Source organism: Chroicocephalus ridibundus, chromosome 23 (assembly GCF_963924245.1).
Source record: "Chroicocephalus ridibundus chromosome 23, bChrRid1.1, whole genome shotgun sequence".
In the NCBI taxonomy this organism is placed as follows: domain Eukaryota; kingdom Metazoa; phylum Chordata; class Aves; order Charadriiformes; family Laridae; genus Chroicocephalus; species Chroicocephalus ridibundus.
Genome location: NC_086306.1, coordinates 4,667,398 through 4,690,353, shown reverse-complemented (window position 1 = coordinate 4,690,353; position 22,956 = coordinate 4,667,398). Strand labels below are relative to the sequence as shown.

The 22,956-nt window shown below is 68.2% G+C and overlaps 2 protein-coding genes and 1 long non-coding RNA gene across 12 annotated transcripts; 1 reads left to right on the top strand and 2 right to left on the bottom strand.

Moving 5' to 3' along the window:
• Nucleotides 1-495: 495 nt before the first annotated feature.
• Nucleotides 496-14,684, bottom strand: HR (HR lysine demethylase and nuclear receptor corepressor). 9 transcript variants are annotated; one of them, XM_063358878.1, is made up of 21 exons: nucleotides 14,551-14,684; nucleotides 13,904-13,979; nucleotides 12,649-12,791; nucleotides 7,131-7,991; nucleotides 5,614-6,442; nucleotides 4,992-5,163; nucleotides 4,189-4,421; nucleotides 3,969-4,118; nucleotides 3,785-3,871; nucleotides 3,570-3,691; nucleotides 3,323-3,401; nucleotides 3,006-3,169; nucleotides 2,643-2,876; nucleotides 2,376-2,547; nucleotides 2,067-2,229; nucleotides 1,747-1,877; nucleotides 1,539-1,634; nucleotides 1,309-1,448; nucleotides 1,076-1,243; nucleotides 847-951; nucleotides 496-754 (listed from the first exon to the last, which is right to left on the bottom strand). In XM_063358878.1, exons 4-21 carry the CDS (start codon nucleotides 7,938-7,940, stop codon nucleotides 692-694), a joined length of 3,918 nt encoding a protein of 1,305 aa, XP_063214948.1. In that variant the 5' UTR covers nucleotides 7,941-7,991; nucleotides 12,649-12,791; nucleotides 13,904-13,979; nucleotides 14,551-14,684; the 3' UTR covers nucleotides 496-691. The 9 variants fall into 9 exon arrangements, 8 of the variants coding, with proteins under 8 accessions (XP_063214948.1, XP_063214955.1, XP_063214949.1 ...); XM_063358885.1 differs by having other exon boundaries at nucleotides 2,067-2,142; XM_063358879.1 differs by lacking the exon at nucleotides 12,649-12,791.
• LOC134526726 (uncharacterized) lies at nucleotides 12,990-22,922 on the top strand. The gene is made up of 4 exons (XR_010074023.1): nucleotides 12,990-13,128; nucleotides 15,742-15,827; nucleotides 21,635-21,801; nucleotides 21,963-22,922. It is a non-coding gene; the product is annotated as an uncharacterized LOC134526726 (long non-coding RNA).
• Nucleotides 18,234-21,603, bottom strand: REEP4 (receptor accessory protein 4). Of its 2 annotated transcripts, none has more exons than XM_063358889.1 (8): nucleotides 21,458-21,603; nucleotides 20,383-20,455; nucleotides 20,220-20,296; nucleotides 19,899-20,019; nucleotides 19,631-19,744; nucleotides 19,280-19,421; nucleotides 19,001-19,170; nucleotides 18,234-18,895 (listed from the first exon to the last, which is right to left on the bottom strand). In XM_063358889.1, the coding sequence occupies exons 1-8, from the start codon at nucleotides 21,487-21,489 to the stop codon at nucleotides 18,830-18,832; spliced, it is 795 nt and encodes a 264-aa protein (XP_063214959.1). In that variant the 5' UTR covers nucleotides 21,490-21,603; the 3' UTR covers nucleotides 18,234-18,829. The 2 variants fall into 2 exon arrangements, with proteins under 2 accessions (XP_063214959.1, XP_063214960.1); XM_063358890.1 differs by having other exon boundaries at nucleotides 18,239-18,895; nucleotides 19,289-19,421; nucleotides 21,458-21,601.
• Nucleotides 22,923-22,956: the final 34 nt, after the last annotated feature.

The window sequence follows — 22,956 nt, the reverse complement described above, 5'->3', positions numbered from 1 at the left end:
GTGCTAATTGCATGGAGCCCATTGCGTGGTGCCCATCGGACGGCGCTAATTGCACGGTGCCAACTGCACCGTGCCCATTGCATGGTGCTAATTGAACGGAGCCCATTGCACGATGCTAATTGCGTGGTGCCCATTGCATGGTGCTCACTGCATGGTGTTAATTGCACTGTGCTAATTGAATGGAGCCCATTGCATGGTGCCCCTTGCACGGTGCCTGTTGCATGGTGCCCATTGCACAGTGCTAATTGCCCGGTGCTAATTGTGCTGCCCAGCCCCTGTCCCCGCCTCCCGCAGTGAGGGCCGTGTCCAGACGTTTCCCCGTTCTCTGTGAGTCTGCCGGTGCAGAGACCGCACCAAACTCATCTCACCAGTGGCCTCCACCAGCCACCAAGGGCTGGGACCACCCCGTGCCACCGTGCCAGATCCCCACCCTGTCCCCTGGGTCACCCTCGGGCAGGGATGGGGATGAAGGCAGACGCCGAAGCGGGTGCTGGTGCTGCCGGTGGCCCCGGCACGGTGCAAACACTTTATTTCCCGGCTGTCCCGCACCCGCCCCGAGCATCCCCGGGCCGTGGCGGAGCAAAGCACCAAGCCAGAGGTGCTGGGTCCCCACGGCGGCGTGGCTGTGGCTGTGGCCGTGGCCACCAGCGCTGGCTTTGTTCAAGCATCCTCCTGGCGTGCCGTGGCCACCTCACTTGCAGCCCCGCAGGATGCCCACGGCCTCCCGCACAGCGGAGAAGATCATGCCGTCAAGCTGCAAGGGTGCAAAGATGGGGAGGGGGGGAGTCAGCACCCCTCACCCCCCACCAGGACCCCCCTACAGCCCCCAGATCGCCACCCACCCACCTGGGCGCGGAGCTGGGGGTGGGTGCTGTGGTCCCGCAGGCGAACGGCGTTCTCCGGGGAGAGGAACCGCTGCTCCACGCTGATGGTGCCGGTGAGGCTCTGCACCTACCCGCAGCACGGCGGCGTGAGGGGCCGGGGCTCAGCCGTGCCTCAGTTTCCCCAGGGGGTTTTGGCACAGCTGTCCCCCCCGGGGGAGGCGGGGGGGGGGGGTTGGAATTGAGCTGCCTACCTGGTGGGGAGCCCCGGCGGGGACCAGCACCGCATCCCCCAGGGACTGGAGGAGGGTCCAGCTGCTCACCCCGCACTCCTCCCGCAGCCGCCTCCGCAGCGAGACGTCCAGGTAGCGGCCGGGGGGCTCCGCCGGGGCCACCCCCTCCTGCCCTTGGTCCTCGCACGCCTGCAGAGGGGTGGGGGTGAGCGGAGTCGGGGGTTCAGGAGGGTCCAAGGGGTGATGGCACCCACCTTCTGCAAGAAATCCCTGATGCGGCCGGCATCCTCAGGGCGGAAGATGTGCCACAGGGCACCGGGTTGGCTGCCGGCATCCCAGAGCCGTTCCTTCAGCGGCGCATCCAGACCCTCGGCATCGGCTTGTGGGAGCAGGTCTGGGGGCAAAGGGGTGCTCAGAGGGGGGTCAGGTGGGGGGCTGGGGCAGGGAGACACCCCCCCACACACACTCCATGCTCCCACCTTACCCTCCCGTGCCACGGTGTGCACCAGGACGCTGATGGAGTCGGTTGCCTCCACCGTCAGGTTTTTGGTCCCAATGGTCCGGTCCTGGGGATTGACGCCTGCAAGCAGGAGCGGGGCGGTGGGTGAGGATTGGCATGGGTGGGGGGAGCCCAGCTCGCCCCCTCCCACACACACATCCCCAGCACGGCGGGGTTGCCGAACGGCACTCACCATAAGCCACGCAGACCCGTGGGCGCAGCCAGGGCCGGGCCCGCTGGCCCCGCAGGTAGGTGGCCAGGTTGAGGCGGCCGGTGGGCCCGCAGTACTCCGGCAGTGGCAAGCTGGCGCTCAGGTTGGTGGCCCTGTGGCACAGGCACGGTCCTCAATACTGGGATATCGGGTAGAGCCGCCCCCAGCCCTCCTCGCTGCATCCCACACCGGGATGCACCCTGCTGCTGTTTCGGGGGGCTGGGGAAGGGAGGGGGCACTGGGCTGCCAGAGGGGGGATTCCCCCCCCCGCACACCCTGCTGAACCTTCTGCCATCACCTACCGGCACAGCTCCATGTCCCCAAAGCCACTCTCCAGCTTCAGCAGGTCCCCACCTCCCTGCTCCGGCTTCGGGGATGCTGCAGGATGGAGCACGGCATCACTCAGGGGGACGCTGGCGTCCTGCCGCCGGGAGGGAGGGAGGGATGCCAAGGGAGGGAGGGATGCTGAGGGAGGGAGGGAGGGAGGGATGGATGGATGCCGAGGGAGGGAGGGATGCCGAGGGAGGGATGTGCAGGCTGGCTCACCCTCCCCCCCGCCCTTTACACCCCAGAATGGTACTTGAGACCCCACTAACTCATTGCACGCTTACCGGCGCTGGCAGCGAAGCCATCCCAAAACTCCCGGCTGCTCATCCTGACTCGGCCGGCTGGTACCCGCAGGTTCACCGCCTCCACCGCCCGCTCCCCCCCGGCCGGGCGGAACGACTCCGGCCCCCACAGCCGCCCCTCCAGCCTCTTCTGCAGCCCTGAAACAAGGACAGGCTGCCGGGGCAGCCGGGGCTCAGCGGGGCCAGGGGGTAAGAGGGGGGGGTCCGCAGTGCTGCTGTGCATCCCCGGGGTCGGGGTGGGGGACTCACCTGGCCCCGCCGCCAGTGCTCTTGGAAGAGTTTGTAGTTGCTGGCGTGGCCGGGGTCGTGCAGCCAGAGCAGCCCGCTGGGGGCTAGGATGCAGTGGGAGGTGGGGGGGCCGGAGGGACAGGGGGGGCTAGGGGGGCTGGGGGGGCTCAATTCGCCCCCCGCCTGCCTCTCCTGGATCTTCCTCTCCACCACGCGGGCGATGATGCTGTCCAGGATGCTGGTCAAGCGGTTGTCCTGCGAGGGCGGGGGGGGGAAATACAAGGAGGGGAACCCCATCAGCCCATCGCAGCCCCCCCCCGGCTCCCCCCCAGACCTGCTGAGGGGTGTCGGTGAGGTGGGGGGGGGGGAGAGCACAGGACTCACATTGGGCAAAGCGGGGGAGACGGGGGCGAAGGCCATGCGCACCCCGTCCTGCCCCAGGCACAGCTTGACGGCGGTGGAGGCGAGGAGGTCGCAGAGGGTGGCGGTTTGCACGGCCCCCCGGGGGGGCGGCTGCCCCGGCGATGGTGGCCCCCCCTCGGGGCTCTCTGCTCAGGGGGGAGAAAGGGGTGAGGGCTGCCCGCGCCCTCCTCCGCCTCTCGTCCCCCCCACCCAGCACCCCACAGGGGATGCGGTGCAGCATCCCCGACCCCCCCGCAGTGGGGCTGTCCCCGCAGCGGGGGGGCCGCAACCGGCCCTACCTTCCTTGATGGGTCGGGAGGTGTCGGCTGGGCCATCACCGCGGGACGGGAGGGTGGGCACCGCAGCCCCCGGCAGCTCCTGAAACACCCCGGTCCATGCGGGCATCCGCAGGGGACCCACATCCCCTGTCCCCAAGGCTGGTCCCCTCCCCAGCATCATGCACGACCCCCGCCTCGGGCACCCTTTTGCAGGGGTTGGGGTGCACCTGCACCCCCTTTTACCACCAGTCATGCCCCCCCCCGGTACCTGGCTGCTCCCCGGGGGCTCCACCAGGCTCTGCTCCACAGCCCCGTCCCCGCAGGGACAGTGTGACTCGATGCTGAATTTAGCCCGGACCTCGTGGAGCAGCTTCCAGAGCTGGGTCAGGACTGGGGACAGAAGGGGGACAGGCAAATCAACCCCTGGCGGTGGGCAAAGGCGGGGTCCTGGGGTTGGGCGGGGGGGGGGAACGACACACTCACCACAGGTGGGGACAAACTGTGTGGGGACGAGGGACGCGACGTGGTGGTCTTGCCCGGGGATGCACTCAGGCAGCTGCGCCGGACCCTCTGCATCAGAGAAAGGGCGCGTTCGTCCCCAACCAAGCCCCCGCGGGGCTGACACCCCCTTCGCAAGCCCCCCCCCCCCCCAACCCTGTCCCCGTACCGTGGCCGTCAGCCTCCTGCCTGCTGCGGTGGCACTCAGGGCACAGCTGGAAGCCACATCTGGTGCAGCTCCAGTGGGAGTTGAAGAAGCCGCGCTGGCAGCAGTCGCAGAGCTGGGGGGCTCCTTCCCTCCGCCTCCAGGCCGTCACCCCTGCGGGAAACGCAGCGCTCAGCCTCCCCAGTGCCACTGGCGTCACCCCCCCAACCCGGTCCCCGCTTACCCTCGGGCCCGCCGGGGGCTCCCGGCCACACGTCCCTGTCCCGGCGGACGGCCTCGCAGAAGGGGTCCCCCAGGACCCCCAGCAGGTACTTGGCCAGGCAGAGGCTGCTGCCCGCGCTCCTGTTCCCCGGCTCGGGGCCGGACCCCTCCAGCCACAACGTCGTGTCCCCATCCGCCTCCCCCAGGGTGCAGAAGCCATCGACACTCAGCTCCCCGTCGTCCCCAAAGGCAAACCTGGGGGAGAGAGGGGACAGGAGGGGATGCTCCGAAGTGGGGTGACAGGGGAGGATGCTCTAGATCAGGGTAATGACAGAGGATGCTCTGAAGTGGTGACAGAAGGGGGATGCTCAAAAGTGAGGTGGCAAGAGAGGATGCGCAAAAGTGGGGTGCAGGAGGGGATGCTCAAAAGTGGGGTGACAAGAGAAGATGTTTAAAAGTGGGGTGACGGGAGAGGGTGCTCTAAAGCCGGGTGATGAGAGAGGGTGCTCTAGACCAGGGTAATGAGAGAGGATGCTCTGAAGTGGGCTGACAGAAGGGGATGCTCAAAAGTGAGGTGGCAAGAGAGGATGCCCAAAAGCGGGGTGACAGGAGGGGCTGCCTTAAATCAGGGTGGTGAGAGAGGATGCCCAAAAGTGGGGTGACAGAAGGGGATGCTCTAAAGTGAGGTGACAAGGGAGGATGCTCAAAAGTGGGGTGCAGGAGGGGGACGGTCTAAAGCAGGATGATGGGAGAGGATGCTCCAAAGCTGCTGGGAGCCCCCCATCCCGGGCAGGGCTGTGAGCTCCCCAGGAGCCCCGGGCTCACCTGCGGAAGTGCAGCAGCCTGCAAGTGCTCTCGGGGGGCTCCTCCTCCTCTTCCTCGCCTTTGGGGGCCCCGGCGGCCCGGGCAGCGCAGGCACAGCACCGCGGGATGCTGTCGGGCAGGGTGGTGCAGGGCACGCTCTGCAGGCACCAGGGCTCCCGCGGCTCCGGTGGCTCTAGGGGAGATGGGAAGGTGCTTTGGGACACCGTGGATGGGGACACACCAACCGGGAGGGACCGGCAAGCCACGGCGGGGGCTGGAAACTGGGCCAGAAAGTAGGGCTGGAAAGTAGGGCTGGAGATCTGCGGAGGTCAGGGCTGAGATGCCAGCACCTCCCTGAGAGCTCCGAGCCAGCCGCGGTGGTTGCCACCCCCTGGGGCATCACACCCGAGGATGCTGCGCTGCTCCAAAGGGGCATTTCTCTAAATCCCCGCCCTGGGAGTCGCTGCCAGAGCCAGCCGTGCTGGGAAAAACCCCAGCGCAGCAGGTTTCCCAGCCCTCACGTGTTCGCGGCTCGTGTTTGTGGGTGCCGGGAACTGGGATGCAAAACTTCCCCAGAGATCTGATGCTGCCACCTCCCTCTCCCTGGACCCACCAGGCATCTCCCCCCGCTCCCGAGCCTTACCTCCCTCTCCCAGCTCCATCCTCCTCTCCTCCGCGTCCCCTCCGTTCTCCGGGCATGCCACAGCCATGGTGGCCTTCATGCCCCGTTTGGCAGCCCCGGCACCCTCGCCGGCAACGTGGGGTCCGTCGACGGTGCTGTGCAGGCGCTTGGCCGAGCGTTTGCCCTCACCGGCCGGCTCGGGGCCACCGTCCCGCCGGGGAGCCTTGCAGCGCGGCAGCGACTGCTCCGAATGCCGCGTCAGCCAGGTCTTCTTCAGCTTGGTGTGGTTGCTGGGTGGGCACGGAAAACGGTCCCCGGGGATGCCCAGGGTGGGCTCGAAGGGGCCGAGCACCCCACAGCCCACCCCCGGGCACCCATCGCAGCCCGGTGCGGGGCAGAAGCAAGCCGGGGATGGCTCTGGCTTGGCAAGGGCCAGCGGGTAGTGCCCATCCGTGAGCGGAGGTGATGTGTCAGGCTCCCCCGGTACTCCAAGGCTTTGGTACTCCAGGTCTTTGGGCTCGGAGGGACGGCCTGAGCCCGGCTCCGGGGGGAAATCGGTGGCGTTGGCCCGTGTGCCCACCCAGGGACCCCCGCAGCCCCCCACGGCACCGGGCTGCAGGAGGAAGAGGGGGTGGCCGGTGCTGGGGGGAGGCGTGCGGGCATGGGGAGCGGGCACCGCTGAGCTGCCCCCTGCTCGGCCATCCCTCCACGGGGCTCCCAGCAGCTCCGGCACCGCCGGTTCCCCTTCCCCGTCTCCATCCTGCCCGGCCTGGCCCTTGCCCAGCATCTGCGATAGCGCTTCGTCCTTGGCCGGGGGGTGGAAGCCGGGTTCTTTCTTCGGGTAAAACTCCTGGAGGGGAGCAGAGGGGCTGTCAAGGCTGGCGTCACCCCAGATGTGGGTCCCCGTCCCTGCCTCCGTCACCCACATCACCGAGAGGTGGTGACGGGGGGCATGCCGTGGCCGTGCCTCAGTTTCCCCACCACCACCCTCCTGAGTTGGGCACCCGCCCGGTGCTCCCCAGCCCCGGGTGCCCGATCCCGTGGGGTGCCCGTGTCGCCCCTGCCCGCGTGGGAAAGGAATGGGGAGCCGCAGCGGCGCGGGGTGCGACGGGCGCACCCACGGGCTGGCGGCTCTGCCTCCCGCCGCCTCCGTGCCGCGGCTCCGTGACTCAGCCCCGGGGGCTTGCATCACGCCGTGGTGGGGGGGGGGAGGAGACCATCATCCCCCCCACTCCCTGCCGTGGGCACGTTGCCCCATCCATCCCTTCGCGGGGACCACCCCCCGCAACCCTGCCAAGCTGCGGGAGCGAGCGAGGGGCTGCGTGGCGGTTGGGGGGTCACCGATGCCGGGTGCAGCCCTGTCCCGGAGCCGGTGCCAGCATCGCCTTTCGCAACCCGCCGCTCCCAGCTGGGTTCAGCTGAGGCTGGAACCCGCTGTCACCCGGGGTGCGGGGGGGCCAAGCCCTGAGCATCCCGGGATGCCGGAGCGGTGCCACCATCGGTGCCAGGCGCCAGCGTGGCCGCCCGGGGTTGCCTACCTTGTTCCCTGAGCTGGAGCAGTCCTCGAAGGGGGACGGAGCCACCTTGCACCTCGGCGGGACCCCCAGGTAGATGGGCTGGCCCCAGGCGGGCACGTAGGAGCCCAGGCGCCAGTCCACGCCGGCGAAGCGCCCGTCGCCCATCGTCCCCGGTCCCTCCGTCCCCCCGCCGCCGAACGGGGGGTCAGCCGGGGGTCCGGTGGGCAGCAGCGAGGACAGGAGGAAGGGGCTGTGCTTGGCCTCCATGAGGAAGGGGCAGTGGCGGAAAGCCGGGGGGTCACCGGCTCCGTCCCCCGCAGCGGCGCGGGGCTTGCCAGCGGTGTCGGGGCGCTGAGTCTCCATCCCCGGGAAGGGCAGGGGGTAGCGGTGGTACGCGTGGCTGTAGAGGGCCAGGGGGGCCAGCACGGCCTCAGCCCACCGTGGCCCCTGGTGGTCCTTGCAGGGCTCATCCCAGCCCGCCTTGGGCTGCCCGTTCCTGGGCGGCAGCAGCGGCGGGAGCTCGGCTCCATCCTTGGGGCGGCACAGGGTGTTGCGCAGGCACGGTGGGGCCGGTGGGTAGGGACAGCCCAGCCGGCCACCGGCAAGCTCCCGTCCTGTCCCCAAGCATCCCTCGGAGCCCCTCCAGGGACACCCCTTCTCCATGCCGTAGCTCAGCTTGCCGGGCTCCTGGTAGCCCGGGAGTCCCAGTTCGGCGGCAGTGCTCCCGGACAAGACCACCCCGCTGCTCTCCATGCCCCGGGCGTCCTGCGCTGCCTCCTGGGCTCTCCTCCACCGTGGCGGGGTCTCCCCCATCCTCGCGTCGCTGGCCATGTCGCTCTGCTGCTCATGTGGTGCTCAGCGCCGTCCCGGGCTGGCCGGACCCTGCGGGCAGGGAGGGGGACATCAGTGGGACACACCGCAACGCACCGAACCCTTCCAGGACAACCATACGTGGGTGGCAACGGGGGGGGGAAACTGAGGCACAGGGATGGTGGGGGTTGGTGCTGGCGTGGGGGGGCTGCTTTCAACCCCCCCAGCTCCATCCTGCCACGCCAGATGGGAGGCTCCCCGGTACGGCGAGGGGATGGCGGGCCCCCTGTCCCCCGGGGAGGGCACATGGCCGGAGAGTGGGTCCCCACCCTGTCCCGTCCCTCCTGTCCCCATCCCGGCGGGGCTGGCGGCCGGCACGCACCCTGCGCCCACCCGTCCCTCCGCACCCAGCCTGGCCCCGCGCCCGGCCGCTGGCACCCAGCGTGGGGAGGCCTTGCCCCGCGCAGGTATTCGCCTCCGGCCAGGGCTGGGCTGCGCTTCCCAGGAGGGTTTGCAGCAACGGAGGTGGGGGGGTAGGGGGGGGGAGAAGCTCCCAGCTCCCAGAGGCCCCTCCTGGGAGAGACGCCTGGGGAGATTTGCCGGATTAACGCTCCTCCGGGACCCAGGCCACACGCAGACGCGGGGTTCGGAGGCAGTCCTTGCCGCAGCCGGCGATCGCATCCCTTCCCGGCGGAGCAAATGCCACCCCCTGTCCCCCAGCCCTCCCTGCTCAGCGGCCGGAGAAGCCGAGGGGGACAGGCATGGGGGTCACCCATCTCCGAGCCCTGATGTGGGGCAGCAGAGAGCCACCCCCAATGGCCGGGCAGGTGGCTGTGCCCCGGATGGGACCGTGTGTCCCCAGAGCCACCTGTCCCCATCACGTCTGCTTCCCAGGGGAGGTCAAAGTCCCCATTCCCATGCTGCCGGGAAGCTCCTTGCCCAAGCAGGGACACCCTGGGGCGTGGGGACACCCTGGGCAAACCCACCCCGTCCCCCCGGGGGCACGGGACCCAGCCGGGCTCTCCCACCCAGCCCCACACCGGGAAGATGCTCCGGGCACCGGTGCCCCGAAGCTGCCTTGTCCCCCTATCCCTTCAATCCCATCCAGAGCACCAGAAGCCGGTCCCATCGCTCGGCGAGCATCCCCGCCGTCCCACGGCACAGCCAGCTACCTGGAGGGTCCATGGGGGACCCCGCCACCTCCCTTGCAGCGGCGAGGACAAGTGGGCGTCTCCGCCGGTGGCACCGGGTCCTGGAGAAGGCGATGCCGGGGCGCGGGGTGGGGGGGTCGTCAGGAGCACCTAGACCCACAGGCTGAAGGGATCCGGCTCCGGGATCTGGAGGAGGCAGAAAGCCGCCCGGGCGGCCCTGGGGACGTTCTTCTCCGAATGCTGGAGCTGGAGTTTTTGATCCATTGGTCTGGGGAGCTCCGTGATCCTCCTGCCTATCGTCCTAGCAGTGGGGGGATCCCGGCGTGCTGGGGGGGTGAGGGATAGAGGCACCCAAGGGAGCGTCAACGGCGGCCAGCAGGACCTTCCCCCCGGCTCTAGGCAGCCTTGGGCATCTTGGGGCGAGGGATGGCAGGACGAGGCGGCGGATGGCGGCTCTGCTCCCTGCAGCCTCCGCCGGCTCCTCCGGCAGCGACTGGGCGGCCGGGAGCGAGCTGAGGGCCGGGAAGCGGCGCGGGTGCCGGCGGTGCCGCCCAGCCCCGGGGGTACCGGCGCAGGCAGCGGCGGCCGTGCCAAAGGCGGGCAGGTGTGCTCTGCCCCGCGCGAAGAAAGCGCCCTTTGTTCGGCAAGGCGGCCCGAGCCACCCTGTCGCCGATGAAAGACGCCGGCCGCCCGCTCCAGGCGAAACTGGAATGGGAGAAACACCGGGATGGGCCAAGAGCTTCAGCTCCCGGTGCTATGGAGGATGGGGGGGGTGCCGGCGGTGGCATGCCCAGTGCAGAGCACGCGGCCACCCCATGGGCTGGGCGTCCCGGGGGCTCATAACGCCTTCAGATTTGTCCAAACCGTAAGGATTTGGCCTCAACCCGTGCTGACGCTTCGCCTGTGCGACAGTCCGGGGGTTGCCCTGCGTTGCAGCCGAGCCTTGTCCCCCCGCCGCCATCCCTCCCCCTGCCGCCATCCTTCCTTCCTCCGGCTGCCTGGGATGAAGGCAGAGCTCCTCTGCCTCCCCTCCGGGCTGTAGAACCCGGATGCTGTCCGAGGGGTGTCGAGGGGACAACGCGGAGCACGAGGCTGCTACGGCAGCATCCGCCTTGCCCAGAGCTGAGGAGCACCTGGGGCCACCTAAAGCCCTGGCCCGCAGCCCACCGGCCCAGAGCCAGGGCCTGCCACCCTGGCAGAGCTCACACAGCGTCGTCCCCCCCACCCCCCCAGCACACACGCACACCCCCCCAGCACCGCTACGTCGCATCAGCGAGACACACCAACCCCAAACCCCCTGCCTCCCACCGCCCCATTGCCCGCTCCCCGGGGGTGGGATGCTCCAGCCGGGTGCGTGGGGCAGCAGGACCCCCAAGTGGGCTCCGGGAGAGGGACCCGGGGAGGGGGACACACACACACACGCACACACACACGCACACACGATGGGTGCCAGCGGGTTTATGTAACGTGCGTGTGTGTGTGTCCCGGGGACACGCTGCGCGGAGCTCGCACGCCTTACATAAACCCCAGCCGTTCCGCATAGCCTCCCCCGGCATGGCACGGCACGGCACGGCACGGCTCGGCACCGCAGCCGGGGGGCTAGCGGGGCAGCCCGGGGGGCTAGCGGGGCGATGGGGTGAAGGCAGGCCACGGGCCCGCGTGAGCTGAGCAGCGTGATTAACATCAGACCACGGGGCTTCGTTACAGCTCAGCAGCTGCCGTGCGGTCTGGCCCCGCTGGGAGCCGAGGAGCCGTGGTTAACCCTTGCCGGCACCGCCGTGGCTCAGGGCGCTGGGTGCCACCAGGGCGCCTTCACGATGCCAGCGGGTCCCCATCCCACCTCCAGCGTGGATAAACCCACAGCGGGGTCCCCTCTGGCCCCGCTCGGTGAGGAGGGGAGGGCTCCGGGGGTGAGGGGGGTTGTGGGGGGGGGTGGTGTTGCGGCACTCAGCCTGCCGCTCGCTGCACCCACTGGGTGCCAGGGAACAGGGAGGGGACCCAGACAGGGCTCGGGGCATGGGCGAGCCCGCGCCTTCCTGCGATGAGAAGGTGCTGAAAGAAAAACCCTCTTCCCGTCGTTCCCTCCCATCGCTCCCCAGGGATGATGGCTCCGGCAGGGCTCCGGGGGTGGGGAGATGGGAGCCGGGAGCGCCCCGGGAAGGGTTTTGCAGCATCCTGGCATGGCCGGATGGGCTAGCGGGTGCCCAGGGTGCCAAGGGAGCGATGGAGAAGGGGACGCTGGCATGATGCTGGCAAGCCCCAAGGAGGGGGCCATGAGCAGCAGGGAGCGGGGAAGGGGGGGGGATGCTGGAGGGGCAGGAGGGAATTTCCCACCCTGCACTGGGGCAGCATCTCCGGGCGCTGCACCCTCCCGGCCATGGCGGGGCGGCTCCTCCTGTGCTGGGGAGGCCCTCGCGAAGCCTCCCCCGTGGCCAGCGCAGCCCCCACAGGGCTTGCCACGCTGCCGGCAAGCTCTTCTGGGGCTTGGCCACCATCCCGCCCCATGTCCGTGGCTCCGGCAGATGGGGACAGATGGGGATCTCGGTGGAAAAAGCTCACTGGTCCCCCCACAGCCCCGCTCTGCTGATGCCGAGGAGCCTGCCAGCCCTGCCCCAGCGCCCACCTCCCCTGCCCTGCCCAGGCCAGCTCCAGGGACCCCAGGAAAGGTCTCCGCAGTCCCCAAAACCCACAAGCCACCTCCAGAACCCACCAGCCACCTCCAGAACCCACCAGCTCCCTGCCTGTCCCAGCATCACCCGCAGAAGGTCCCCCGGGGCAAAGCAGGGGGGTCTGGACTGGGCTTGAGATCTGCCAGGCTTTGCTGGGAGAGAACCCCCCGCCCTGGGGCGGGAGGGGGACACACTCTGCCTCGGTGGCTCGGCCCCAGAGCTCCAGTCTCCCTGGTTTTTCCCTTAAATCGGAGGGCGAGCAGAGGGACGGCGAACACCCACGAGCCCAAGCGCTGGCCAGAAAGACGCTGCAGGAGGCCGGAAGCTCCCGAATTAGAAACCTCGGCATCCCTGCCGGGCTCGACGCCGGAGGACGGGGGGACAGACGCTGAGAGGACACGGGGTGGAGGGACGCTGTCCCCACGGTGTCCCCTGGGACCATGGGGGGATGCGTGGCCGTGCGGGGCAGGGATGCTCCAGCACTGGGGAGGGGGATGGATGGGGGTGGATGGGGATCTCGGTGCCAAAAGCTCACTGGTCCCCCCACAGCCCCGCTCTGCTGATGCCGAGGAGCCTGCCAGCCCTGCCCCAGCGCCCACCTCCCCTGCCCTGCCCAGGCCAGCTCCAGGGACCTCAGGAAAAGTCTCCGCAGCCTCCAAAACCCACGAGCCACCTCCAGAACCCGCCAGCCACCTCCAGAACCCGCCAGCCACCTCCAACCGCAAAAACAGCCTGGAATTCATCCTTTTTCTCATGCACAACAGACTCGACATGCCCCTTCTCCTGCTTGCCCGGAGCCCCCTCCGGCTCCCTCTGCATCCACAGAGCCCCAGCCCTTCCTCCTCCTCCTCCTCCTCCTCCTCCTCCTCCCCTCCTCCTCAGAGCCCCAGCACCGAGCCCGGTACCTACCTGCCTCCACCGTGACGCAGGTGAGGAAGATGAGGGCACAGGCAGAGGAAAGCAACCCTGTTCTCCCCCCCCCCCCCCACCTCCTTTTAGCCCAGCAGCCGGCAGCGATGGCAGGGAGAGCGTTCGCTAATCTGCACCCGGTGCTTACAACAAAAAAAAAAAAAAAAAAAAAAAAAGAAAAAAAAAAAGAAAAGAAAAAGAAGGGAAAAAAAAAAAAAAAAACCCCACCAAAAACCCACGTCAAACCTTCAGGAGTCTGGAGGCTGCGGCGGAGCGGAGGGCACGGGAGGACACTCACTCCCACACGAGCAGCTTTCTGGGAATTAGGGCCACAGCCCAACTGCTCTGGCAGCCTGCGCTCCCCTCCAGCCCTGGCTGCCGGTACGGCGTGGCCTGGGCAGCCGCCCCGCCGGTAACGGCCCCGCCGCCGCAGGGTCGGACACCGCTCCCGGCCCTAATCTCCCGCTTTTCCCTGGGGAGGTGAGTAAGCAGCGCTAATCCCGCTCGCTCGGCCGCTGGGGAGAAAGGAGATGCTCCCCCCTACCCCACCCAGGCCTGGGGGGCTGCACCCCGACACCCCCTGCCCTTCCTAAACCCCCCCCAGCAGAGGGGTGGGCAGCGCAGGTCACCCCATCCCCGGGCAGCTCTGGGATGCTGCGCGCCCTCCTCAAGGCGAAGGCTGGGACGGGGCAAGGAGACGGAGGCAGGTGGTCCCCATCAGGAGGGACTGGCCGCGGAGAGGGGACCGGGGGACGTCGCAGCTGCCCGCCGCCAACCCACCTTTGCGGGTGTCCCTCGTGCCCATGCGGCTGCGTGCCAGCCCCAGGCACGGCGAGGGGGGATGCTCGGGGGGATGCGGGAGCCGGTGCGGGATGGCGCTGGATGCTCCCGTCCCCGCATCCCTCCTTCCCATCCCGGGGGAGGACGGGCAGGACGAGATGTCCCAGCGAAGCCAAGCGCGGGGGCACAGCGCCCGTCCTGTGCCACCCCCTCAGCTCTCCCACGCCCCCCCCACGCCCCCCCCCAAAGCCTCCGGGGACTCCTGTTTACCCAGCCCAGCGCCAGCAACCGGCTTCAAATACCTTGATGTAATTAAAAGCTCACCCCTGGGGCCAAAGGCTTAGGATGGCAGCCAGGGACACGGGCAGCCCTCTGCCACCTGCATGCCGCGGAGGCAGGGGCAGGCAGCTGCCTGCTGCCCGCTTCCCCCCCCCCGCCCCCCCCCCCCCCACGCCAGGGTCCCCACAGCACCTACCTGGGGGCAACGGGGGTCTCCTGCCCCTCTTCTGCCCCCGCCGCCGGCCAGCCATGGCGATGGGGCAGCACGGCTCCTGGGCGCAGGGAAAAGAGAGTCACCGACGGCGGGCGGCCCCCTGCCCCCTCGCTGCCCACCTCCTCCCGGCTTTCCCTTGGTACCCGGCGATGCTGCGTGGTCCTCAGAGCCCAGCAGCGCCCCCCCCCCCCAAATCCTCAGTGACAAGTGTCACTGTGGGGACGTGGCTCCCGCCATGGGACGCGGAGCCGGAATCATCCTCGGTGCCAGCGCAGGCTGTGAACGGGGCTGGCTGGGGACAGACAGGTCCCCGGGGGTGTTGGGGGGGGGACAGGCGGCTGCGGGGAGGATTTGGGGGGGGGGGGGCGGGATGCAGCGTTCCTTCAGCTGTGTCCTCCCACACCCCCGTCACCTCGAACGCCCCTTCCCCGCCTGCCGCCGCGCTTTCCCACCCGCCATCCTCTTCCTCGCCATCCTCTTCCTCGCCATCCTCTTCCTCGCCAGTGGGGTGACGGCAGCCCGGGGGCAGGTGTGCGTTTGAGGACGTGATGGTGGGGGGGGGATGCAGGAGAGAGTGCTGCGTGCGTGTGTGTGTACCCCCCCACCAGCACTGGGGAGGAAGGTCTTACCTGCCCGGCGGTGATGGGGAGAGGGGGGGCTTTTACCCCCTGCCCTGCCGAGCCCCCTGCCCCCTGCAGCTCCGCATGGTGCCTCCTTGCCCTCTGCGGCGGGAGGCAGCTGAAAGCTCCCGGAGAGGTGTGGGGGGGGGACACGCCAGAAAAAAAAAAAAGAAAAAAAAAAAAAAAAAAAAGAGGCTGCATTTAAACAACAGACATAATTATGCTTTTGATACCGTCTGCTAAAAATACAGCGCTGTGCCGCACGGGGAGCCATGTGTGCGCGGCCTCACATGGCTCCTGATGGAACAGCTGACTCAGGCGGTGGGGACGGAGGGGGCCGGCGATGGGGCTGGGGGGGACACCCGGCCAGGACACTTGGACCCCCGCCACGGAGGGGCCGGCTTGCAGGAGGGTGCTGCTCTGTCAGGGACCCCCAAAACGGCCGGTTTGAGGGGGATGAGGGCAGCCCCAGGGGTGGCACCAGCATCCCCCCCCCCCCCTCCAGAAGGGCAGCAACCCCCAGTTTGGCTGCAGTGGGGTGAAATGAGCTGGGAAAGGGGCAGGGAGGGAGGCGGGGGGGACTGCAGGGTCACTCGGTGCCACCAGCATGGGGTCGGGGGGGGGCAAAACCGGTGCTTGGCCCTCGCAGCAGCGCAGGGGAATGCTGAGGGTTGGGGGCTGCGGGACACCGGGGACGGCACCCAAAGCCAGCAGCGGCTCCCAGGGAGGTCTGGCCGGCGGATCCCGTTAATGAGTAACGATCCCCCCGCCACCCTGCGACCCGGGGAGGGAGCAGAGCCAGCCACGGGGCACGGGACCGGGGCTGTCACCTCCTACGGCACCCGGCCATGGCAGCCCCCCCAGCGCTGACCTTTGGCGATGCCAAGGCACCGGTTCATGCCATCTCCAGGCTGCTGCCTGCCAGGAACGGGACGTGCCTGTCCCCGGGGCCACCAGCTGCCCCGGGGTTTAGTGTCACAATTCCTTGGAGCATCAGACGTGTGTGTCCCTGTCCCGCTGGGAGAGGGGACACCCCTGCGTCACCCGGTCCCCCTGCCAGCAATCAGGGATGCAAGCGGGAGGACAGGGAAGCCCCGGGAGGGGGGAACGGGGGGCACAGGGAAGGCGGGGGGGGGCTGGCAGGAGCCAGCGGCCGGGGCAGTGACCTGACCCTCGCTCCCACTAATGCCTTTCCATCAGGGAAGCTGCTTACTGGGACGCGAGCCGCCCGGCTTACGTGACCTCCGGCAACCCCGGAACGCAGAGGAACGCTTCACCCCGTTCCGGTGAGGACCCCTGCCCCGGGGAAAGGCGGGGAGGACCCCGCAGTGGGGCTCAGTCCCCCCCTCACTGCCAGCACAGCCCCGCCACCCCCTCCCCGCAGGGGACGGTGGCCGCGGGCGGGCGAGCTCAGGTCAGCCATGTAATTGCCGGGCTGAAGTGCTGCCAGCCGAGGGAGATTACGGCTTTGCTGACTGCAGCCTGGCACAGCCCCGCGCGCTGACACAGCTGGGATCAGCGCTGGCACCGGAGGGGGGTGCCTCAGACCCCGGGTGGTGGTGGGGGGGGACGGGCTGCGCCACCCCGGGCAGCTTTCACCCCCTCCTTGAGTTTCTTTCCCTGGGGAATACGCAGGGCTCTCGCCAAAACTGGGGTCGGGCGCCAGGAGTCCTGGTTCCCTTCCCGGTTCCTTAGAGGTCGCTGCTGCTTGTGCCTCAGTTTCCCTAAGCTGGGCAACGGGGGCGCTCCCCACCAACCTCCCGTCCTGGGGACGGATGATGCTCAGGCTCCCATCCAAGGCCAAGTGCAAGGTCCTGCATGTGGGTCAGGGCAATCCCAAGCACAAATCCAGGCTGGGCGGAGAATGGCTGGAGAGCAGCCCCGAGGAGAAGGACTTGGGGGTGTTGGTGGTGGAGAAGCTCAACACGAGCCATCAACGTGCGCTGGCAGCCCAGAAACCCCCCGCAGCCTGGGCTGCGTCCCCAGCAGCGTGGGCAGCAGGGCGAGGGGGGGATTCTGCCCCTCTGCTCCGCTCGGGGGAGACCCCCCTGCAGTGCTGCCTCCAGCGCTGGGGACATCGGGGGGACACGGAGCTGTTGGAGCGGGGACGGAGGAGGCCCTGGAGATGCTGGGAGGGCTGGAGCCCCTCTGCTGTGGGGACAGGCTGAGAGAGCTGGGGGGGTTCAGCCTGGAGAAGAGAAGGCTCCGGGGAGACCTTCCAGCCCCTTCCAGTCCCTAAAGGGGCTCCAGGAAAGCTGGGGAGGGACTCTGGAGCAGGGAGGGGAGCCGTGGGACGAGGGGGAAGGGTTTTACACTGACAGAGGGGAGATTGAGATGAGATCTGGGGAAGGAATTGTTTGCTGTGAGGGGGGTGAGCCCCTGGCCCAGGTTGCCCAGAGAAGCTGTGGCTGCCCCATCCCTGGAGGGGTTCAAGGCCAGGTTGGCCGGGGCTTGGAGCAACCTGGGCTGGTGAGAGGCGTCCCTGCCCAGGGCAGGGGGTGGCACTGGGTGGGCTTTAAGGTCCCTCCCAACCCAAACCACCCCATGGTTCTACGCTGCTGCCACCTCGCTCACAGCGTGCCCCCAGCCTCCTCCCGGCCAGCCCCGGGCTGGGGGGGCCGGTACCCCATCCTGGGGGTACCCCACTTCCCAGCTCAGCATCCCAACCGTGGTACCCGGGGTGGGGGGGGGGGCCGGCAGCCCCAGCCACCTCCCCGGGCTGTATCCTTGGAGGAACCATGTTCCCTAAGCGGCTTTAGGGGGATTACGGGCAGCCCCCTGACCCTTGCGTTGTCCCCACCCAGCCTTCCTTCTCCGCTGCTTTAAGTAATCGTCTCTGAGACAGTTTTACACGGTTAATCCAGCCACCTCCACCTAATCTGCTCCAACACCCCTGCTTGCCCCGGGACGCCCCCCTACCAAGCTCCGTGGCGGGGTTGGGGGGGGGGGTGTCGGCTGCCTCCCTCGGGGGAAGCTACAAGCAGGGGCAGACGCTCCCCCTGCCCTGGGAAGACCCCCAAAAGCGAAAAGCAGCCAGGGGCTAAAAATAAAGCTGGCCCGAGGGGCGAGGGCAGGAAGGATTGGAAGCGAGGGGATTGATGCCAGAGAGCAGGGCAGCAGGGGACAGCAGGGCTGCCGGGGGGCACGGGGACAGGAGAGGCAACACGAGCGGCATCGTCACCTTGTGCCACCCTGCCCGCCCCACTGAGGCTTTGTGCCCCATTGTCCCCCACCCCGGGCAAGGGATAAGACCCCGGGGGAAGGGGCAAAGGGAGGGGAGATGGGGGGGAGCCCCGGTGGGGAGATGCCCACGGCCGGGAGCACTGGGACAAGCCGGGGCTGGTGGCCAAGGATGGGGACGTCTGCCCGCAGCCCTGGCTGTATGCCGGGGACCCGCGTGTCCTAGCAGGGGACGGGGGGGGGACACACACACCGCGGCTGCTGCCACGCCGTGGGGGACACGGCTACTGCAAGGAGGGGCTGAGATGCGTCCCTGCACCCCCGACACCCACCCTCCCGCTCTGCCCCACGGAGACCACCCACTGCACCCCACCACAGCCCCACGCACCCCGGAGGGTGTGTGTGTGTGTGTGCGTGTGTGTGTGCCCCCTCCCTGGGGAAGGGGACAGCCTTTAAGGAAAGGGGACGACGGCCGTTTCTGAAAGTCTGATACAACATTTATTTTTTTTTCCCGTGTACAAAAAGCCCCCGTCTGGGAGGGGGAGAAGGTTAAAAGCCACGCGGTGTCGGGCAGGGCAGGGTCAGGCATCGCTGCCCCTGTTTCAAGTATGGGGGGTGTCAGCTTTGGGGTGTGTGTGTGGGGGGGGGGACACACCGTGGCCAGGGGCTGTGTCTTTGGCTTCAGAGGACAGATGGGACAAGGCACGTCCCCTCGCTTTCTCCCAGGGGATGTGGGGGGTAAGGCATGACGGCAGCAGGAGAGGGCTGGGGGGGGCCCAGCAGAGCCTGTAGTGTTCACGGGGTGGGAGAAAAGGGGAGGGGGGGCAGACCCCACGGGAGAGGTGCCGACCTGCAGCAGTGGGGTCTGGGAGGGGACACGGCCGGGATCAGCGTGGGGACCGAGCTGTCTCAGCGAGGGAGGTGCCCGGTGCGGCCGCAGAGGTCAGGGACGGTATTTACAGTGTAAAGCGGGGTGTGGGGGGGGGGGAGAGAGAGCCCCCTCCCCAGGGCCGGGAGGCACCAACCGTGGCTCCCCCCCAGCCCTGCCCCCGCTGTTTCAGCAGCAAACTCATCTTAAGACTTGCGGCAGAGGATTTTCCCGGGACCATTAGCTGTCCTGCTCTGGCGGAGCCGCTTTCTTCCTGATCCGGCTACGCAAGAGCCGGGAAGAGCCCTGGGCAGGGAGAGGGATGGGTCAGGTCCCCCTTGTCCCCAGCCCCGCACCATGGCATTTTCCCGTGTCCCCCCCCCGCCGCCGCACACACCGCCACCATGGTACCTCTTTGCCCGGCATCGTCTTCCTCACTGAGCGAAGGCTCTGGCTGCGGGAGAGGGGTTTGTGGTCCCGGCCGCGGGGCGAAGGCTTGGGAGAGACCTGCAAGTCCGACCACAGCTCCTCATCCTCCGTCTCGCTCTCGTACTGCCGGCCGGCCACGGGCGCGCTGTAGCCTGGGGACAAGGGGACACACACCACAGCTCCCAGCCACCGTATCCCTCGCGTAAATCCCCCCCTACCGCCGTAATTTGTCGTCGTCGTCGTCGTCCGTCCCCCCCGCACCAAGCTCACCCAGCAGCTGCCTGTGGCTCTCCTGCTCCTCCAGGTAAAGGGGGTCCCGGTAGTGCAGGGGGGTTTCGTCGGGGATGGAGCGCAGGTCCTGCATGCTGAAGCTGCGGAGCCGCCCGGCCAGCACGCCCTGGCTCTGGGGGTGTGTGGGGGGGAAAAATAACACAGAAAGGATGGAAATGAGCCCCACAGGACAAAGCCCAACGCACCCGGGCGATACAATCCCACCGGGCACCCAGACACCCCTCTCCTGCCGCCCCGTGCCGGGGGTGGCAGTTTTCTGCCAGCATCCTCATGGATGAAACATCCTCAGGGAAGCGGAGGATCCTGTCCCCTTCCCGGTACCTTGGTGGCCGCTTGGATGGCGGCGGTGGCTGCCATGTTGAGACCCCTTTTGCCGAAACGCACCACGGTTTCGTAGCTGCGTTCCCTGGCCTGGATGATGTAGGTGTCGATCTCCTGCCGGAACAACCGCGGTGGCACTGAGCGTTCACGTCCCAGGGCATCGCCACGTCCCAGGGTCCTTCTCAGCCACCCGAGATCCCCCACCCCAGGGCACATGGGACACCCCCCACACCCCCCCCCCCTCGACCAGGAGCCAGGCAGCCCTTACCTTCTCCTTGCGGGACAGCGTGGGGTGCACGAATTTGCGGTAGAGCAGGCTGGCCCCCCGGGTGTAGGGGGAGAGCAGCCAGATGACGAAGGCCATCTTCATCTCGTAATAGAAGGGAAACCTGCCAGGGAAAGGGGGGGCGCGGGGAAGAAGAGAAGATACTGGGTGGGTGGGGGGGGTCCAACGGCACATCCTGCCCCCTTGCAGGGGGGGTGACACCCCTCACCGTAGCATCAGGCCCCCTTCCTTCCCCTCTCTAGGGCACGGGGACCCCGCCAGACCCACTCCCCCCACCCCCCCGCCTCCGTCCCCCAGGCTCACCAGGAGATGAGGAGGTCGGTGACGGTCTCGGTGGCCATGAAGAGCGCGAAGACGATCCAGTACATCATCCAGCGGACCTGGGGGGAGCGGGCAAGCGGGTCACCCCTGGGGGCTAGAGCCCGGCAAGGAGCTGCCCGACCCCCCCCTCCTCCTCCATACTCACATATTCCCGGATATTTTTGCTCTTCACAGCCTTGTAGGAAGCGTAGGCTGGGTACAGCATCCCGAAAACCAGCCTGTAACGGAGAGGGGGGGTGAGGCACGCCGGCCAGCCCGTGTAGAGCAGCAGCAGGGTGGAATAGCAGAGCCGCTCCCCCCAGCGCCACAGTTTGGCTTTGAGCCCCCCCAGCGCCATGCCGGCCCCGCGGCCCTGGGGAAAAGGCACGGGAAAACAGGAGGGAGAACCGGCTGCGAGCGCGCGGCGGCGCTCCCAAAAATAAAAAAATAACCCTCGCCCACCCTCGGCGGGGACCGGCCCGACCCGTCGAGGCAGTGGCAGGAGGCAGGGCAAGGATCGGTCCCGCCGGTGACAACCTCCCCGCTGCCCGTGGGCGAGGTGGCAACCCCAAACGCGCAGCTGGTGGCCCGGCAACTCAGGGCTGCGGGCCACCCGGTAGGGAAATCACTTGCCCGCTGTGTGGCATCGCTCTTGCCATCACCCTCATCTCCCACCCGGGGATGGGGCCGTGGGTGCCTGCCCCCCCCGCCATGGGCACGCTCGGCCACCGGCCGCCCAGCCCAGGTGGCCACAGCGTGGGAGTCAGGGGAGCGAGCGGGCCCGGGTGGCTAGGATCCAAAGCCGAGCTCGCCATCCCCTGGAACGGGCAGGGGGCCAGCAGCAGGTCCGAGACACTTGCCCATCTCCGGGGCGGGATGGGGGGCTGGTTGCCCCCACAGAAGCGCTGGTCGCCCACCAGCAGCTCCGCGCCCCCTCCCAATTCCTAACTGGGGCAGCTCCGCTAAAGCGGGACCGGCATAGGGACCCCCGGGGGGGCTGCCCGTTAATCGGGGACCCCCCGGGGGGCGCTGTCCGTTAAATAGGGACTGCCCGGGGCGGGGTGGGGGGGGGCGCTGTCCGTTAAAAGGGGGGGGGCTTGGCTCAACTCCCGCGGGCATCCCCTCCCTGCAGCCCACCCCCGCCATGGGAACCACCCCGGGCAAACCCCCTCCCTCCACCGGAGACTTCACCCCCCCACACACCCCGGTTGCACCGGGACCCCCCCCCGGCCCCCACTCACACGATCGCCCGACTCAGTATCCAGGACACCATGGTGCGGGCGGGCCCGCCGTGCCGGGCAAGCCCCGGGCGGGCAGATCCGCGTTATCCCCTCCCTCCCCGGACCCCCCGATCCACCCCGGAACCCCCCCCCCCCTCCCCGATCCCCCCGCGCTAACGAACGGCTTGAATGTTGCAGCCACGGGTTCTGCGCATGCGCACTCCAGGGCGAGCGCGGGCCCCACCACGCTTCAGCGGGCAACGACGGCTCTTAAAACGGCAACGACGGCTCTTAAACAGGCAACGGCGCCTCTTTTAAAACGGCAACGGCGGCTCTTAAACAGGCAACGCCCCACGAGCGAATCGGTGGGTCCCACAGCGCTCCTGCCTTTGACTACCAGAATCGTAGAATAGGTTGGAAGGGACCTTAAAAATCACCGAGTCCAAGCGTTAGCCCAGCACTGCCCGAGCCGCCACTGACCCATGTCCCTCAGCACCACGTCTGCCTGTCTTTCAAATCCCCCCAGGGATGGCGACTCCAGCGCTTCCCTGGGCGGCCTGTTCCGACGTGTGATAACCCTCTCGGTGACGAAATTTTTCCTAATACCCATCCTAAACCTCGCCTGGCGCAACTTGAGGCCGTTTCCTCTTGTCCTATCGCCTGTTCCTTGGGAGAAGACACCGACCCCCGCCTTCTCTCCACCCTCCTTTCAGGGAGTTGTAGAGAGCGCAAATCATTGGGTTTGTATTATTGTTTTTTTACAGGCAGGGAAGGGAGGGAAAGACCCTTTGCGTGACGCTGGGGGATTCATTTTGGTTCTGGAGGCGGGGGGGTGTGATGCTCGGCTGGGGTATGTGCGCAGGGTGGGGTGTGCTGAGCACCCCACTGCAATACATGGAGGGCAAGAGGGCAGGGAGGGCAGGGCTGCGGGAGCTGGGGGTTTGGGCGGAGGCGGGAGCGCTGCTGGGTCATGCCAAGGCAGTCAGATGTGCTGGCACCACCCCGAGGTGTTGATTCAGCGGGGTTTTACCCTCGGCTGCTGCAAAATCCCCTCCCCGGCGCGCCTCACCTGGGTTTACATGTGCGCTTAACCTTAAGCAGCCGCTCAGGCGTGTTGCTGAACCCGGGCCAGGGCTCTGCGGCGGGCGTGGAGCCCTGCAGGATGCTCGGGGGAAAACAGAAGTGGATCCCTGCAAGATGATGCTCAGGAGAAAATAGAAGCTGCCGCTTCTTCCCGGAACAAGAGCGGGGCTGAGTCCTCTCCGATGGACCTGGCATCGCCTTTGGGCCACCTTCCCCTTAGCCGTGCATGCCCAACAGTGGTCCAGGGCACCCCTATCCCAGTCATGTTCACTGTCGGGGTGCCAGCACCCCTCTGCTCCCCTCTCTGTGCTTCCCACCTGGCTTGAAAACCTGACCTGTAGGGAAACTGAGGCAGAGAAGCGCGTCGATGCCCTGCTGCGGCACCGGCTAGGGCTGGGCGCTCTGCCCTGCCTTGCACCCAGGGCAGGACCGGATCC